Genomic DNA, 17,322 nt, shown 5'->3' with positions numbered 1-17,322 from the left:
TATGATAAGACTGAGCCAATAAAGGATTTGAAGAAATCCATTAAAATTTACTAGAACATGTGAATTGAATTTAAAGAAGTTCAAAATTATAAAGTATATACAAAACAATCATGTTTCTGTATATTAATCAAAAACTTGAAAATTAAAATTTTAAATATAAAACCATAGAATAAGTATATTTAACAAAGTATAGGGGTAAGATCTGAAATAAAAATGAACTACAAAATATTGCTAGGAGAGATAATTCTTTTTAATATGAAGCACAGATTTATTAGTGGAAGAAAGAGGAGGGAAGCTCACGGATGGGGAATTGGGAAAGGGAATGATATAGAAGCTATGCATCAGCCTCTGGTGTCCCCGTGAGTCAAGGTGGAAGCCCTAGAATCAGCCCAGATATATTTCTTGCTTTAGGACATGGATGGGGCCACAGCTGTGGCCAAACTGGAAGCTGGAGAAGGTGGGACCTCACTCATGTTCATCTAGGAGAGAGTCAGAGTTGGGAACAGAAGAATATACTGGGAGCAAGGGGATGTATGAGACAAGGAGTTCCATGGGAAGAAATCCTGACAATGTTTCCTTGGACCCTGAGTAGGAGAAGATGGGAGAGGAGGGCAAATCCCGGAGCTGAGGATCAGAAAAGGAGCAGGAGAAAGAGAAGGCTGCATCTGGTAGCCTGGTTGGCGGGCAGGTATCTCTCCGTCCATTCTTACTTCTATTTACTCTAGGGGGCTTGCTGGTTGCAGGACACTTCTGCTGGGCTGGGATTGCTGTGTCCTTGGCTGGGCATTGCTTCTTGGCCTGGGGAGCACATGGATCCTTGGTTTTAGGTGCACACGCCTCTTGACATTTGACAGGGGGTGGCTGACAGGGCTGCTTGTCATCTGGGGCAGGCACTGCTGCTGCTGGAAAGACATGGCTGCAGGAATAGGTGAGCCAGAGGCACGAGCCAGACCCCAGAGATTTGGCTGAGCACAGGTTCCAAGAAAGAAATTTAAAAGCCTGTAATAAATGGAGAAATACACCAAGCTTATGAATTGGAAAACTAAATATTGTTAAGGTATCAAGTCTCCCAAGGCTGATTTATAGATTCAATGCAATGTGCAGCATAATTTCAACAGGGATTTGAGGAGAGGAAGTATATATTGACAATCTGATACTAATACACACACACACACACACACACACACACACACACACAGAAATGCAAAGAACAAGAACAGTCAAAACAACTCTTAAAAAAACAGATTTGGAAAACATATATCCACCTGATCAGAACTCATTATATTTCAAGCCAGTGTAGTATAGGTGTAAAGACAGACATACGTCTCAATGGAACAAAACAGAGCTTCCAGAAGTAGATATAAAGTCTGTATGTGGTCAGCTGTTTTCTGATAGGGGTGCCAAGGCAATTTCATAGTAAAGGATGGTCTTTCCATATTTCAAATGTTGCTGGAACAACTAATTATTCATATAAAAAAAAAGAGGCCTCAAGCCTTATCTTAAATTAAACACATATGTTATCACCTCTTTTTGCCTCAGTTTACTCCTCTGTAAAACTGAGGCAATAAGACTTACCTGGTGGCAGAGTGGACTAGAATCCACCTGCAAATGCAGGGACACAGGTTTGATTCCTGGTCCAGGAAGATTCTACATGCTTTGGAGCAACTATGTCCGTGCACCGCAACCACTGAAGCCCAAGCACCTGAAGTCTGTGCTCTGTAACAACAGAAGCCACCACAATGAGAAGCCCGTGCACCAGAATGAAGGATAGACCCCACTTGCCACAACCAGAGAAAGCCTGAGCAATGCAAGGAGCAAGGGAGGCCCAGTGCAGCCAAAAATAAATAAATAAATGGTCAAAAAAGAGTCCGAAATGCAGTAATTGGATGCAATCTCAAAAATGACAGAATGATCTCTGTACATTTCCAAGGCAAACCATTCAATATCACAGTAATCCAAGTCTATGCCCCAACCAGTAATGCTGAAGAAGCTAAAGTTGAATGGTTCTATGAAGACCTACAAGACCTTTAAGAACTAACACCCAAAAAAGATGTCCTTTACATTATTGGGGATTAGAATGCAAAAGTAGGAAGTCAAGAAACACTTAGAGTAACAGGCAAATTTGGCCTTGGAATACAGAATGAAGCAGGGCAAAGACTAACAGAGTTTTGCCAAGAAAATGCACTGGTCATAGCAAATACCCTCTTCCAACAACACAAGAGAAGACTCTACACATGGACATTAGCAGATGGTCAACACCGAAATCAGATTGATTATATTCTTTGCAGCCAAAGATGGAGAAGCTCTATACAGTCAACAAAAACAAGACCAGGAGCTGACTGTGGCTCAGATCATAAACTCCTTATTGCCAAATTCAGACTTAAATTGATGAAAGTAGGGAAAACCGATAGACCATTCAGGTATGACCTAAATCAAATCCCTTATGATTATACAGTGGAAGTGAGAAATAGATTTAAGGGCCTAGATCTGATAGATAGAGTGCCTGATGAACTATGGAATGAGGTTCGTGACATTGTGCAGGAGACAGGGATCAAGACCATCCCCATGGAAAAGAAATGCAAAAAAGCAAAATTGGTGTCTGGGGAGGCCTTACAAACAGCTGTGAAAAGAAGAGAGGCGAAAAGCAAAGGAGAAAAGGAAAGATATAAGCATCTGAATGCAGAGTTCCAAAGAATAGCAAGAAGAGATAAGAGAGCCTTCTTCAGCAATCAATGCAAAGAAATAGAGGAAAACAACAGAATGGGAAAGACTAGAGATCTCTTCAAGAAAATCAGAGATACCAAGGGAACATTTCATGCAAAGATGGGCTCGATAAAGGACAGAAATGGTATGGACCTAACAGAAGCAGGAGATATTAAGAAGAGGTGGCAAGAATACACAGAAGAACTGTACAAAAAAGTTGTTCACGACACAGATAATCACGATGGTGTGATCACTCATCCAGACATCCTGGAATGTGAAGTCAATGGGCCTTAGAAAGCATCACTACAAACAAAGCTAGTGGAGGTGATGGAATTCCAGTTGAGCTACTTCAAATCCTGAAAGATGATGCTGTAAAAGTGCTGCACTCAACATGCCAGCAAATTTGGAAAACTCAGCAGTGGCCACAGGACTGGAAAAGGTCAGTTTTCATTCCAATCCCAAAGAAAGGCAATGCCAAAGAATGCTCAAACTACCGCACAATTGCACTCATCTCACATGCTAGTCAGTTCAGTTCAGTTCAGTCGCTCAGTCATGTCCAACTCCTCACAACTCCATGAATCACAGCACCCCCGGCCTCCATGTCCATCACCAACTGGAGGAGTTCACTCAGATTCATGTCCATCGAGTCAGTGATGCCATTCAGCCATCTCATCCTCGGTCGTCCCCTTCTCCTCCTGCCCCCAACTACTCCCAACATCAGTCCTTTCCAATGACTCAACTCTTCGCATGAGGGGGCCAAAGTACTGGAGTTTCAGCTTTAGCATCATTCCCTCCAAAGAAATCCCAGGGCTGATCTTCAGAATGGATTGGTTGGATCTCCTTGCAGTTCAAGGGACTCTCAAGAGCCTTCTCCAACACCATAGCTCAAACGCATCAATTCTTCGGTGCTCAGCCTTCTTCACAGTCCGACTCTCACATCCATACATGACCACAGGAAAAACCATAGCCTTGACTAAACAGACCTTAGTCGGCAAAGTAATGTCTCTGCTTTTGAATATGCTATCTAGGTTAGTCATAACTTTTCTTCCAAGGAGTAAGCATCTTTTAATTTTATGGCTGCAATCACCATCTGCAGTGATTTTGGAGCCCAAAAAAAGAAAGTCTGACACTGTTTCCACTGTTTCCCCATGTATTTCCCAGGAAGTGATGGGACCGGATGCCATGATCTTCATTTTCTGAATGTTGAGCTTTAAGTCAACTTTTTCACTCTCCTCTTTCACTTTCATCAAGAGGCTTTTTAGTTCCTCTTCACTTTCTGCCATAAGGGTGGTGTCATCTGCATAGCTGAGGTTATTGATATTTTTCCTGGCAATCTTGATTCCAGCTTGTGTTTCTTCCAGTCCAGCGTTTCTCATGATGTACTCTGCATAGAAGTTAAATAAGCAGGGTGACAATATACAGCCTTGACATACTCCTTTTCCTATTTGGAACCAGTCTGTTGTTCCATGGAGAATGGATAAATAGATTTGGTATGATCTATACAATGATATTATTCAGCAATAAAGGAAAAACTACTGATCTATATATCAATGTCAACGTATGTCAAAAAACTGTACTAAGATAAAAATTTAAAAAAAAACTGTACTAAGTAAATACACTGTCTGAAAAGAATGCTTAGTATATGGATGTGTTAACATAGAGTCCTAGAAAAACAAGCAAACAAATTTTAATGAAAGGAGGAGGGTCAGAAATTGCCTCATGCCAGGTTTTGAAGGAGGCTACTGTTCTTAAAAAATAATTTTGGGAAATGATAGGCGTTTGTTCACAGTAGAAGCAAGTATCACACTTATCAAAATTATTTTTACATTTAAATGTTTATGTTTAATTGCTTATAAATAAGATCACAATAAAATTCATTTTCAAACTCCTAGGCAGTATAGATCAATCTGAGACGGACAGGAGTACCTGGCCACTGGAAAAGAATATATAGAACCATGAAAAACTCAGTAGGACAAAGGAATTAGGGGGAAAAAACAGAAGAGTTAGTAGGACTGGACCTGCCCTCAGCAGGTGGGGGAACTGAAGCAGTGGTCTGATCCCTACATCAGGGCAACTATTTGGGTTTGAAGAGAAATATTTGAGGCTGTGAGTGAAGCAGCTGATCTGTGGCAGACTAAATGGAATGAGAATCACACAGACAATGCCTGCAGAAGCCACAAGTACTTGGGGACAGGGACATGGGTCCCCTAGAAGCCACAGCAGCTGCGAGCTGGAGCACAGGGATTGTGGCGCAATCCCAGGGCGAGGTCTGCTGTTGACTGTGGGGAGACATGAGGGGACATGAGGGAGGAGACTGTGGTGGGAAATGCCTGTGGAGGAAAGCCACGCAGCCGTGGAGGCAAGGCGATACTGCTGAGTCATGTGTAGGGGATGGAGCCATCACCACAGCCTATCTCCCCACACACCAGCACCTGGCATCTGAAGAATAGTGAGGCTGGCCCTCCAAGCACCTGACACGCAGGACAACAGAGAAGCCCCAGCCAGGGTACCCCTTCAAGTACCTGACACACCAAACAACAGGGGGAACTCTTTTAGCGCCTCATGCACAAACCGAAAGAGAAGGATCCCTCTAAGTGCCTGAATGGGTAAAGCAAGGAGAAGGACTAGCCAAAGAGGCCTTCTGATCATCAGCTGCCATAGGCTAGAAAAAGACTCTGATTCAAAAGCAGAGACATTACTTTGCTGACTAAAGTCTGTCTAGTTAAGGCTATGGTTTTTCCTGTGGTCATGTATGGATGTGAGAGTCGGACTGTGAAGAAGGCTGAGTGCCAAAGAATTGATGCTTTTGAACTGTGGTAATGGAGAAGGCTCTTGAGAGTCCCTTGGACTGCAAGGAGATCCAACCAGTCCATTCTGAAGGAGATTAGCCCTGGGATTTCTTTGGAAGGAATGATGCTAAAGCTGAAACTCCAGTACTTTGGCCACCTCATGAGAAGAGTTGACTCATTGGAAAAGACTCTGATGCTGGGAGGGATTGGGGGCAGGAGAAGAAGGGGACAACCAAGGATGAGATGGCTGGATGGCATCACGGACTCGATGGACGTGAGAAATATCAATAACCTCATATATGCAGATAACATTAGCCTTATGGCAGAAAGCAAAGAGTAACTAAATATCCTCTTGATGAAAGTGAAAGTGGAGAGTGTAAAAACTGGCTTAAAACTTGACATTTTAAAAAGAAAGATCACGACACGACATCTGGTCCAATCACTTCATGGCACATAGATGGAGAAACAATGGGAACAATGACAGACTTTATTTTCTTGGGCTCCAGAATCACTTCAGACATTGACTGCAGCCATGAAATTATAAGATGCTTACTCCTTGAAACAGAAGCTATGAGAAACCTAGACAGGGTATTAAAAAGCAGAAACCTTACTTTGCTGAGAAAGGTCTGTATAGTCCTACTAACCCTAGAGAATATCAAATAGTGAGAATTCCCACAAAGGCAACCACTTGCTTACAAGACACAGCATCACCAACTGCCCAGTAGCACCCTGTGCAAGATGCCTCATCCAAACAACAAACAAGAAAAAAATACAAACACAATCATCAGCAGACAGTATTACCACCTCACTCAGCCCTTCCCATCAAAGGAAAACAACAACTCAACTCCTCCCACCAGAATGCAAGCACAAGTCACATCCTACACAAAGCTTACACAAACCACTGGGCAAATCTTAGGAGGGCAGAAACCAAACAGAAGAAAGAATTCAACTTTGAAGCCTGGGAAGAGGAGGCCTCAAACACAGTAAGTTAAAAAAATAATAATGAAAAGGCAGAGAAATACTGCACAGACGAAGGAACAACCAAGAAACACAAGTCCAAATAAATAAAAAGGAAATAGACAAACTACCTGAAAAATAATTCAGAATGACAGTAAAGATAATCCAAAACCTTGAAGATGGAATGGAGAAAATGCAGGAATCAATTAACAAAGACCTAAAGAATTAAAGAATAAGCATACAGAGACAAACAACACAATTATTGAAATTAAAAATACTCTAGAAGGAATCAATAGCAGACTATCTGAAGCAGAAGAATGGGTCAGTGAGCTGGAAGACAGAATAGCAGAAATAACTGCTGAAGAGCATGAAAAGAACTGAGGATAGTCTCAGAGACCTCTGGGACAATATTAAATGCACCAACATTCAAATTATAGGGGTCCCAGAAGAAGAAGAGGAAAAGAAACGGTATGAAAAAATTTTTGAAGAGATTATAGTTGAAAATTTCCCCAACATGGAAAAGAAAATAGTCAATCAAGTGCAAGAAACACAAAGAGGCCCATACAGGAAAAAACCCAAGGAGAAACAGGCCAGGACACATACTAATCAAACTAACAAAGATTAAACACAAAGAAAGAATATTAAAAGCAGCAAGAGAAAAGCAATAAGTAACACACAAGGGAACCCCCATACGTTTAATAGGTGATCCTGCAGCCAGAAACTCTGCAGGCCAGAAGTAATGGCAAGGTATATTGAAAGTACTGAAAGGGAAAAATCTACAAACAAAATTATTCTCCCTGGCAAGGATCTCATTCAAAATTGAGGGAAAAATTGGAAGTCTTACAGACAAGCAAAAGTTAAGAGAATTTAACACTACCAAACCAGCTTTACAACAAACGTTAAAGCGACTTTTGTAGTCAGGAAATAAAAGAGAAGAAAAATATCTACAAAACAAAAAAACACAATCAACTCAGAAAATGGCAATAGGATCATCAGTTCAGTTCAGTTCAGTAGGTCAGTCATGTCCAACTCTTTGCAACCCCATGGACTGCAGCATGCCCTACTTGCTTGTCCATTACCAACTTCCAGAACATGCTCAAACTCATGTCAGTTGAGTCAGTGATGCCACCCAATGAGCTCATCTTTTGTCCCTTTCTTCTTCTACCTTCAGTCTTCCCCAGCATCAGGGTCGTTTCTAAGAGTCAGTTCTTCACATCCAGTGGCAAAAATATTGGAGCTTCAGCTTTAGCATTGGTCCTTCCAGTGAATATTTAGGAATGATTCATTTAAAATTGACTAGTTTGATCGCCTTGCAGTACAAGGGACTCTCAAGAGACTTCTCCAACACCACAATGGGAAAGCATCAATTCCTTGGTGCTCGGCTTTCTTTATGATTCAAATCTCGTACCCATACATGACTACTAGAAAAACCATAGCTTTGACTATACAGACCTTTCTCAGCAAAGTAAGGTTTCTGCTTTTTAATACCCTGTCTAGGTTTCTCATAGCTTCTGTTTCAAGGAGTAAGCATCTTATAATTTCATGGCTGCAGTCAATGTCTGAAGTGATTCTGGAGCCCAAGAAAATAAAGTCTGTCATTGTTCCCATTGTTTCTCCATCTATGTGCCATGAAGTGATTGGACCAGATGTCGTGTCGTGATCTTTCTTTTTAAAATGTCAAGTTTTAAGCCAGTTTTTACACTCTACACTTTCACTTTCATCAAGAGGATATTTAGTTACTCTTTGCTTTCTGCCATAAGGCTAATGTTATCTGCATATATGAGGTTATTGATATTTCTCCTGGCAATTCTGAATCCAGCTTGTGCTTCATCCAGCCTGGCATTTCACACGATGTACTCTGTATGAGTTAAATAAGCAGGGTGACAATATACAGCCTTGATGCACTCCTATCGCAATTTGCAACCAGTCCGTTGTTCCATGTCCAGTTCTAACTGTTGCTTTTTGACCGGCATACAGGTTTCTGGAGGCAGATAAGCAGTCTAGCATTGCCATCTCTTTCAGAATTTTCCACAGTTTGTTGTGACTCACACAGTCAAAGCCTTTAACGTAGTCAATAAAGCAGATGTATTTCTGGAACTCTCTTGCTTTTCCTATGATCCAACGGATGTTGGCTTTTTGATCTCTAGTTCCTCTGCCTTTTATAAATCCAGCTTGAACATCTGGAAGATCTTGATTCATATACTGCTGAAGCTAAGCTTGGAAAATTTTCAGCATTACCTTGCTAGCATGTGAGATGAGGGCCATTGTGCAGTATTTTAAAAATTATTTGGCACTGCATTTCTGTGGGATTGGGATGAAAACTGACCATTTCCAGTCCTGTGACAAGTGCAGAGTTTTCCAGGTTTGCTGGTCAACTGAGTGCAGCACTTTCACAGAATCATCTTTTAGGATTTGAAATAGCTCAGCTCGAATTTCATCACCTCCATTACCTTTGTTTGTAGTGATGCTTCCTAAGGCCCACTTGACTTCACAATAGGTATGCATATACATCAATAATTACTTTAAATCTAATTGGATTAAATACTCCAACCAAAAGATACAGACTGGCTGAAGGGATAAAAAAAAACAAGAGCCATATATATGTTGTCTACAAGAAACCTACTTCAGACCTAAAGACACATATAGACTGAAGGTGAGAGGATGGAAAAAGATATTCCATGCTAATAGAAATCAAAAGAAACCTGGAGTAGCAATCCTCATATCAGACAAAACAGACCGTAAGATAAAGAATATTACAAGAGATAAGGAAGGACACTACATAATGATCTAGTGATCAATCCAAGAGTAGGACATAGTAAATATCTATGCACCCAACATAAGGAGTACTTCAATACGCAAGACAAACACTAACAGACATAAAAGGAGAAATTGATAGTAACACAATAATAGTAGGCGACTTTAACACCCCATTTACACCAATGGATTGATCATCAAAGCAGAAAATAAATAAGGAAATACAAGTCCAAATGACCAGATGGATCTCATTGATATCTTCAGGACATCCCATCCAATTGCAGAAGAATACCTTTTTTCAAGTGCACATGGAACATTCTTCAGGACAGACCACATCTTGGGTCACAAATCAAACCTCAGTATATTTAAGAAAATTGAAATCATATTAAACAACTTTTCTGACCACAATGCTATGAGACAAGATACCAATCAGAAGATAAATAATGTAAAAAAAAAAAAAACAGACATTAAACAATACATTTCTAAATAACAAACAGGTTACTGAAGAAATCAAAAGGGAAATAAAAAAATTCCTAGAAACAAATGACAATGAAAACACAACAACTCAAAACCTATGGGATGCAGCAAAAACAGTTCTAAGAGTGAAGTTTAGCAATACAATCCTACTTTAAGAAACAAGAAAAACATCAAATAGACAACCTAATTTTACTCCTATAACAACTGGAAAAAGAAGAACAAAAAAACCTCAAAGTTAGCAGAAGGAAAGAAATCATAAAGACCAGAGCAGAATTAAATGAGTAAGAAATGAAAGAAACAATATTAAGCATTAACAAAACTAAAAGCTGCTTCTTTGAGAAGAAAATTGACAAAGTTTTAGCCAGACACATCAAGAAAAAAAGAGGGAAGAATCAATTCAACATAATTAGAAATGAAAAAGGAGAGTTTACAACAGACAATGCAGAAATACAGAGGATTATAAGAGACTATTATGAGAAACTATATGGCAATAAAATGGATAACTGGAAAGAAATGTAGATTCTTAGGAAAATGCAATCTTCCAAGACTGAATAAGGAAGAAACAGGAGAGGGTGTGGAGAAAAGGGAACCCTCCTACACTGTTGGTGGGAATGCAAACTAGTACAGCCACTATGGAGAACAGTGTGGAGATTCCTTAAAAAATTGCAAATAAAACTACCTTATGACCCAGCAATCCCACTTCTGGGCATACACACGGAGGAAACCAGAATTGAAAGAGACACATGTACCCCAATGTTCATTGCAGCACTGTTTATAATAGCCAGGACATGGAAACAACCTAGATGTCCATCAGCAGATGAATGGATAAGAAAGCTGTGGTACATATACACAATGGAGTATTACTCAGCCGTTAAAAAGAATTCATTTGAATCAGTTCTGATGAGATGGATGAAACTGGAGCCAGTTATACAGAGTGAAGTAAGCCAGAAAGAAAAACACCAATACAGTATACTAACACATATATATGGAATTTAGGAAGATGGCAATGACGACCCTGTATGCAAGACAGGAAAAAAGACACAGATGTGTATAACGGACTTTTGGACTCAGAGGGAGAGGGAGAGGGTGGGATGATTTGGGAGAATGGGAATTCTAACTTGTATACTGTCATGTAAGAATTGAATCGCCAGTCCATGTCTGACGTAGGGTGCAGCTTGCTTGGGGCAGGTGCATGGGGATGACCCAGAGAGATGTTGTGGGGAGGGAGGTGGGAGGGGGGTTCATGTTTGGGAACGCATGTAAGAATTAAAGATTTTAAAATTAAAAAAAAAAAAAAAAGTATAGCATTTTATAAAAAAAAAAAAAAAAAAAAGAAATTACGAACAACCCAATTTCAGACTGAATCGAAACTGTAATCAAAAATCTCTCAAAAAACAAAAGCCCAGGACCAGATGGCTTCACAGGGGAATTCTATCAAACATTAGAGATAAGCTAAAGCCTATCCTTCTAAAACTCTTTCAAAAATTAGCATAGGAAGGAACACTTCCAAACTTCATTCCATGAGGCCACCTTCACCCTTATACCAAAACTAGACAAAGACAACACAAAAAAAGAAAACTACAGGCCAATACTACTGATGAACATAGAGAAAAAATCCTCAACAAAATTCTGGCGAACACAATTCAACAACACATTAAAAAGCTCACACACCATGATCAAGTTGGGTTTCTTACAGGAATGCAAGGGTTCTTCAATATACACAAATCAATAAATGTATTATACAATATTAACAAATTAAAGACAGAAACCATATGATAATAGATGCAAAAAATCCCTTGACAAAACTCAGCACCCATTTATGATGAAAACTCTTCAAAAACTAGGCATAGAAGGAATCTACCTGAACATACTAAAGTCCATATATGATAAACCCACAGCAAACATTACTCTGAAATTATCAAAAGCTGAAAGCATTCCCTCTAAGATCAGAAACATGGCAAGTGTGGCCACTCTCATCACTATTATTCAACACACTTTTGGAAGTCCTAGATATGGCAAACAGAAGAAAAAGAAATAAAAGGAATCCAGATGGGAAAAGAAGAAGTAAAGCTCTCACTGTTTGTAATGACATGATACTATACATAGAAAACCCTAAAGACACTATCCGAAAATTGCTAGAGCTAATCTGTGTCCGACTATTTGCGAGCCCATGGACTACAGCAGGTCAGGCTTCCCTGTCCATCACCAACTACCAGAGCTTGCTCAAATTTATGTCCATCAAGTGGGTGATGCCATTCAACCATTTCATCCTCTGTCGCCCCTTCTTCTCCTGCCTGCAATCTTTCCCAGCATCAGGGTCTTTTCCAACGAGACAGTTCTTCGCATTAGATAGCCAAAGTATTGGAGTTTCAGCTTCAGCATCAATTCTTCCAATGAATATTCGGACTGATTTCCTCTAGGATTGACTGGTTTGATCTCCTGGCAGTCCAAGGGATTCCTAAGAGTCTTCTCCAACACTACAGTTCAAAAGCATCAATTCTTCAGTGTTCAGCTTTCTTTATACTCCAACTCACATCCATACATGACTACTGGAAAAAACATAGCTTTGACTAGATGGATCTTTGTTGGCAAAGTAACATCTCTGCTTTTGAATATGCTGTCAGGTTGGTCATAGCTTTTCTTACAAGGAGCAAGTATCTTTTAATTTCCTGGTTGCAGTCACCATCTGCCCTGATTTTGGAGCTGAAGGAAATAGTCTGTTACTGTTTCCTTTGTTTCCCCATCTATTTGCCATGAAGGTCCATCTAGTCAAGGCTATGGTTTTTCCTGTGGTCATGTATGGATGTGAGAGTTGGACTGTGAAGGCTGAGCACTGAAGAATTGATGCTTTTGAATTGTGGTGTTGGAGAAGACTCTTGAGAGTCCCTTGGACTGCAAGGAGATCCAACCAGTCCATTCTGAAGGAGGTCAACCCAGGGATTTCTTTGGAAGGAATGATGCTAAAGCTGAAACTCCAGTACTTTGGCCACCTCATGTGAAGAGTTGACTCATTGGAAAAGACTCTGATGCTGGGAGGGATTGGGGGCAGGAGGAGAAGGGGACGACAGAGGATGACATGGCTGGATGGGATCACTGACTCGATGGACGTGAGTCTGAGTGAACTCCGGGAGATGGTGATGGACAGGGAGGCCTGGCATGCTGCGATTCATGAGGTCGCAAAAAGTCGGACACGACTGAGCGACTGAACTGAACTGAACTGAACTGATAAGACTGGAAGCCATGAATTAGTTTTGTGAATGTTGAGTATTAAGCCCACCTTTACAGTCTCCTCTTTCACTTTCATCAAGAGGCTCATTAGTTCTTCAACTTCTACCATAAGAGTGGTGCCATCTGCATATCTAAGGTTATTGATATTTCTCCTGGCAATCTTGATTCATGCTTGTGCTTCATCCAGCTCAGCATTTCACATGATGTACTCTGCATATAAGTTAAATAAGCAGGGTGATAATATACAGCCTTGATGTACGCCTTTCCTGATTTGAAACCAGTCCATTGTTCCATGGCTTGTTCTAACTGTTGCTTCTTGAAAGGCATACAGATTTCTCAGGAGGCAGGTCAAGTGCTCTGGTATTCCCATCTCTTGCAGAATTTTCCAGTTTGTTGTGATCCACACTGGAGAAGACAATAGCAACCCACTCCAGTACTCTTGCAGTCAGACAGTCGGACACAACTGAGCGACTTCACTTTCACTTTTCCTTTCATGCATTGGAGAAGAAAATGGCAACCCACTCCAGTGTTCTTGCCTGAAGAATCCCAGGGATGGGGGAGCCTGGTAGGCTGCTGTCTATGGGGTTGCACAGAGCCAGACACGACTGAAGTGACTTAGCAGCAGCACTGATCAACACAGTCAAAGGCTTTGTCATAGTCAATAAAGCAGAAGTAGATTTTTTTCTGGAAATCTCTTGCTTTTTCTATCCAATGGATGTTGGCAGTTTAATCCAATTCCCCTGCCTCTTCTAAATCCAGCTTGAACATTTGGAAGTTTATAGTTCACGTACTATTGAAGCCTGGCTTGGAGAATTTTAAACACAGCTTTGCTAGCATGTGAGATGAGTACAACTGTGTAGTAGTTTGAACATTCTTTGGCATTGTGTTTCTTTGGGATAGGAATGAAAACTGATGTTTTCCAGTCCTGTGGCCACTGCTGAGTTTTCCAAATTTGCTGGCATATTAGGTGCAGCACTTTCACAACATCATCTTTAGGATTTGTAATAGTTCCACTGGAAAACCATCACCTCCACTAGCTTTGTCTATAGTGATGCTTCCTAAGACCCACTTGACTTCACATTCCAGGATGTCTGGCTCTAGGTGAGTGATCAAATCATCATGGTTATCTGAGTCATGAGGATCTTTTTTGTATAGTTCTTCTGTGTATTCTTGCCACCTCTTAATATCTTCTGCTTCTGTTAGGTCGATAGCATTTCTGTCCTTTATTGTGCCCACCTTTGCATGATATTTTCCCTTGGTATCTCTGATTTTCTTGAAAAGATCTCCTGTCTTTACATTCTATTTTTTTCCTCTATTACTTTGCATTGATCACTGAGGAAGGCTTTCTTATCTCTCCTTGCTTTCTTTGGAACTCTGCATTCAAATGGGTATCTTTTTCTTTGTTCTCTTTGCCTTTGCTTGTCTTCTCTTCCCAGCCTTTTGTAAGACCTCCTCAGACAACCATTTTGCATTTTTGCGTTTCTTTTTCTTGGGGATGGCCTTGATCACTGTACAATGTCACCAACCTCTGTCCATAGTTCTTCAGGTACTCTATCAGATCTAATCTCTTGAATCTATGTGTCACTTCTACTATATAATCATTAGGGATTTGATTTAGGTCATACCAAATGTTCTAGTGGTTTTCTTCACTTTCTTCAATTTAAGTCTGAATCTGGCAATAAGGTGTTCATGATCTAAGCCACAGTCAGCTCCCAATCTTGTTTTTGCTGACTGTATAGAGCTTCTCAGAAATGGTATGGACCTAACAGAAGCAGAAGATATTAAGAGGAGATAGCAAGAATACACAGAAGAACTGTACAAAAGAGATCTTCATGACCAAGATAATCACTATGGTGTGATCACTCACCTAGAGCCATACATCCTGGAATGTGAAGTCAAGTGGGCCTGAGAAAGCATCACTATGAACAATGCTAGTGGATGTCATGGAATTCCAGTTGAGCTCTTTCAAATCCTGAAAGATGATGCTGTGAAAGTGCTGCACTCAATATGCCAGCAAATTTGGAAAACTCACCAGTGGCCACAGGACTGGAAAAGGTCAGTTTTCATTCCAATTCCAAAGAAAGGAAATGCCAAAGAATGCTCAAGCTACCGCACAATTGCACTCATCTCACACGCTAATAAAGTAATGCTCAAAATTCTCCAAGCCAGGCTTCAGCAATATGTGAACTGTGAACTTCAGATGTTCAAGCTGGTTTTAGAAAAGGCAGAGGAAACAGAGATCAAATTGCCAACATCCGCTGGATCATGGAAAAAGCAAGAGAGTTCCAGAAAAACATCTATTTCTGCTTTACTGACTATGCCAAAGCCTTTGACTGTGTGGATCACAATAAACTATGGAAAATTCTGAAAGAGATGGAATACCCGACCAGCTGACCTGCCTCGAGAAATCTGTATGCAGGTCAGGAAGCAAGAGTTAGAACTGAATATGGAACAACAGACTGGTGTCAAATAGGAAAAGGAATACATCAAGGCTGTCTATTGTCACCCTGCTTATTTAACTTCTATGCAGAGTACATCATGAGAAACACTGGACTGGAAGAAGCACAAGCTGGAATCAAGATTGCCGGGAGAAATATCAATAACCTCAGATATGCAGATGACACCACCCTTATGGCAGAAAGTGAAGAGGAACTAAAAAGCCTCTTGATGAAATTCAAAGTGGAGAGTGAAAAAGTTGGCTTAAAGCTCAACATTCAGAAAATGAAGATCATGGCATCTGGTCCCATCACTTCATGGCAAATAGATGGGGAAACAGTGGAAACAGGGTCAGACTTTATTCTTTTGGCTCCAAAATCACTGCAGATCCTTGGAAGAAAAGTTATGACCAACCTAGATAGCATATTCAAAAGCAGAGATATTACTTTGCCAACTAAGGTCCGTCTAGCCAAGGCTATGGTTTTTATAGTGGTCGTGTATTGATGTGAGAGTTGGACTGTGAAGAAGGCTGAGCGCCAAAGAATTGATGATTTTGAACTGTGGTGTTGGAGAAGACCCTTGAGAGTCCCTTGGACTGCAAGGAGATCCAACCAGTCCATTCTGAAGGAGATCAGCCCTGGGATTTCTTTGGAAGGAATGTTGCTAAAGCTGCAACTCCAGTACTTTGGCCACCTCATGCGAAGAGTTGACTCATTGGAAAAGACTCTGATGCTGGGAGAGATTGGGGGCAGGAGGAGAAGGGCACAACCAAGGATGAGATGGCTGGATGGGATCACTGACTCAATGGACGTGAGTCTGAGTGAACTCCAGGAGTTGGTGATGGACAGGGAGGCCTGGCGTGCTGCGATTCATGGGGTTGCAAAGAGTCGGACATGACTGAGCGACTGAACTGAACTGAACTGAATAGAGCTTCTTCTTTGGCAGCAAGCATTTAATCAATGTGATTTCCGTATTCACCATCTGATGATGTCTATATGTACGACTTCTCTTTTGTTGTTTGAAGAGGGTGTTTGCTACAACCAGTGCATTTTCTTGGCAAAACTCTTTTAGCCTTTGCCCTGCTTCATTTTGTACTCCAAGGCCAAATTTGCCTGTTATTCCAGGTATATCCTGACTTCCTAATTTTGAATTCCAATCCCCTATAATGAAAAAGACATTTTTTTTCTGGGTGTTAGTTCTAGAAGGTCTTGCAAGTCTTCATACAATCCAACTTCAGCTTTTCAGCATTACCGGTTGGGGCATAGACTTGGATTACTGTGATAGTGAATGATTTACCCTGGAAACGAACAGAGGTCATTCTGTCATTTTTGAGATTGCACCTAAGTACTCCATTTCAGACTCTTTTGTTGACTATGATGGCTACTCCATTTCTTCTAAGGGATTCTTGCCCACAGAAGTAGATATCAGTTCAGTTCAGTTCAGTCACTCAGTTGTGTCCTACTCTCTGCGACCCCATGAATCGCAGCACGCCAGGCCTCCCTGTCCATCACCAACTCCCGGAGTTCACTCAGACTCACGTCCATCGAGTCAGTGATCCCATCCAGCCATCTCATCCTCTGTCTTCCCCTTCTCCTCCTGCCCCCAATCCCTCCCAGCATCAGAGTCTTTTCCAATGAGTAGATATAATGGTCATCTAAATTAAATTTGCCCATTTCCATCCATTTTAGTTCACTGATTCCTAAAATGTCGATGTTCACTCTTGCCATCTCCTGTTTGACCACTTTCAGTTTACCTTGATTCATGGACATAACATTCCAGGTTCCTAAGCAATACTGTTCTTTAGAGCATCATAATTTAATTCCATCAACAATCACATCCATAAATGGGCATTGTTTTCACTCTGGCTCTGACTCTTCATTCTTTCTGGAGTTATTTCTCCACCCTTCTCCAGTAGCATGTTGGGCACCTACCAACCTGGGGAGTTCATCTTTCAGTATCATGTCTTTTTGCCCTTTAA

At 40.8% G+C, this 17,322-nt stretch overlaps 1 protein-coding gene across 1 annotated transcript in view; it reads right to left on the bottom strand.

The window, feature by feature from the left end:
• The window catches only part of LOC108637735, a 143,597-nt gene continuing 126,544 nt past the window's right edge, over nucleotides 270-17,322 (bottom strand). Inside the window, exon 2 of the mRNA XM_018059936.1 lies at nucleotides 270-999. Coding sequence (XP_017915425.1) covers nucleotides 466-999 — 534 coding nt within the window. The 3' untranslated portion in view covers nucleotides 270-465. The remainder of the gene's footprint in view (nucleotides 1,000-17,322) is intronic.

This window comes from Capra hircus, chromosome 16 (assembly GCF_001704415.2).
Source record: "Capra hircus breed San Clemente chromosome 16, ASM170441v1, whole genome shotgun sequence".
Classification (NCBI taxonomy): domain Eukaryota; kingdom Metazoa; phylum Chordata; class Mammalia; order Artiodactyla; family Bovidae; genus Capra; species Capra hircus.
The sequence above is the reverse complement of the archived record's forward strand: the minus strand, read 5'-3'. Positions and strand labels throughout refer to the sequence as shown.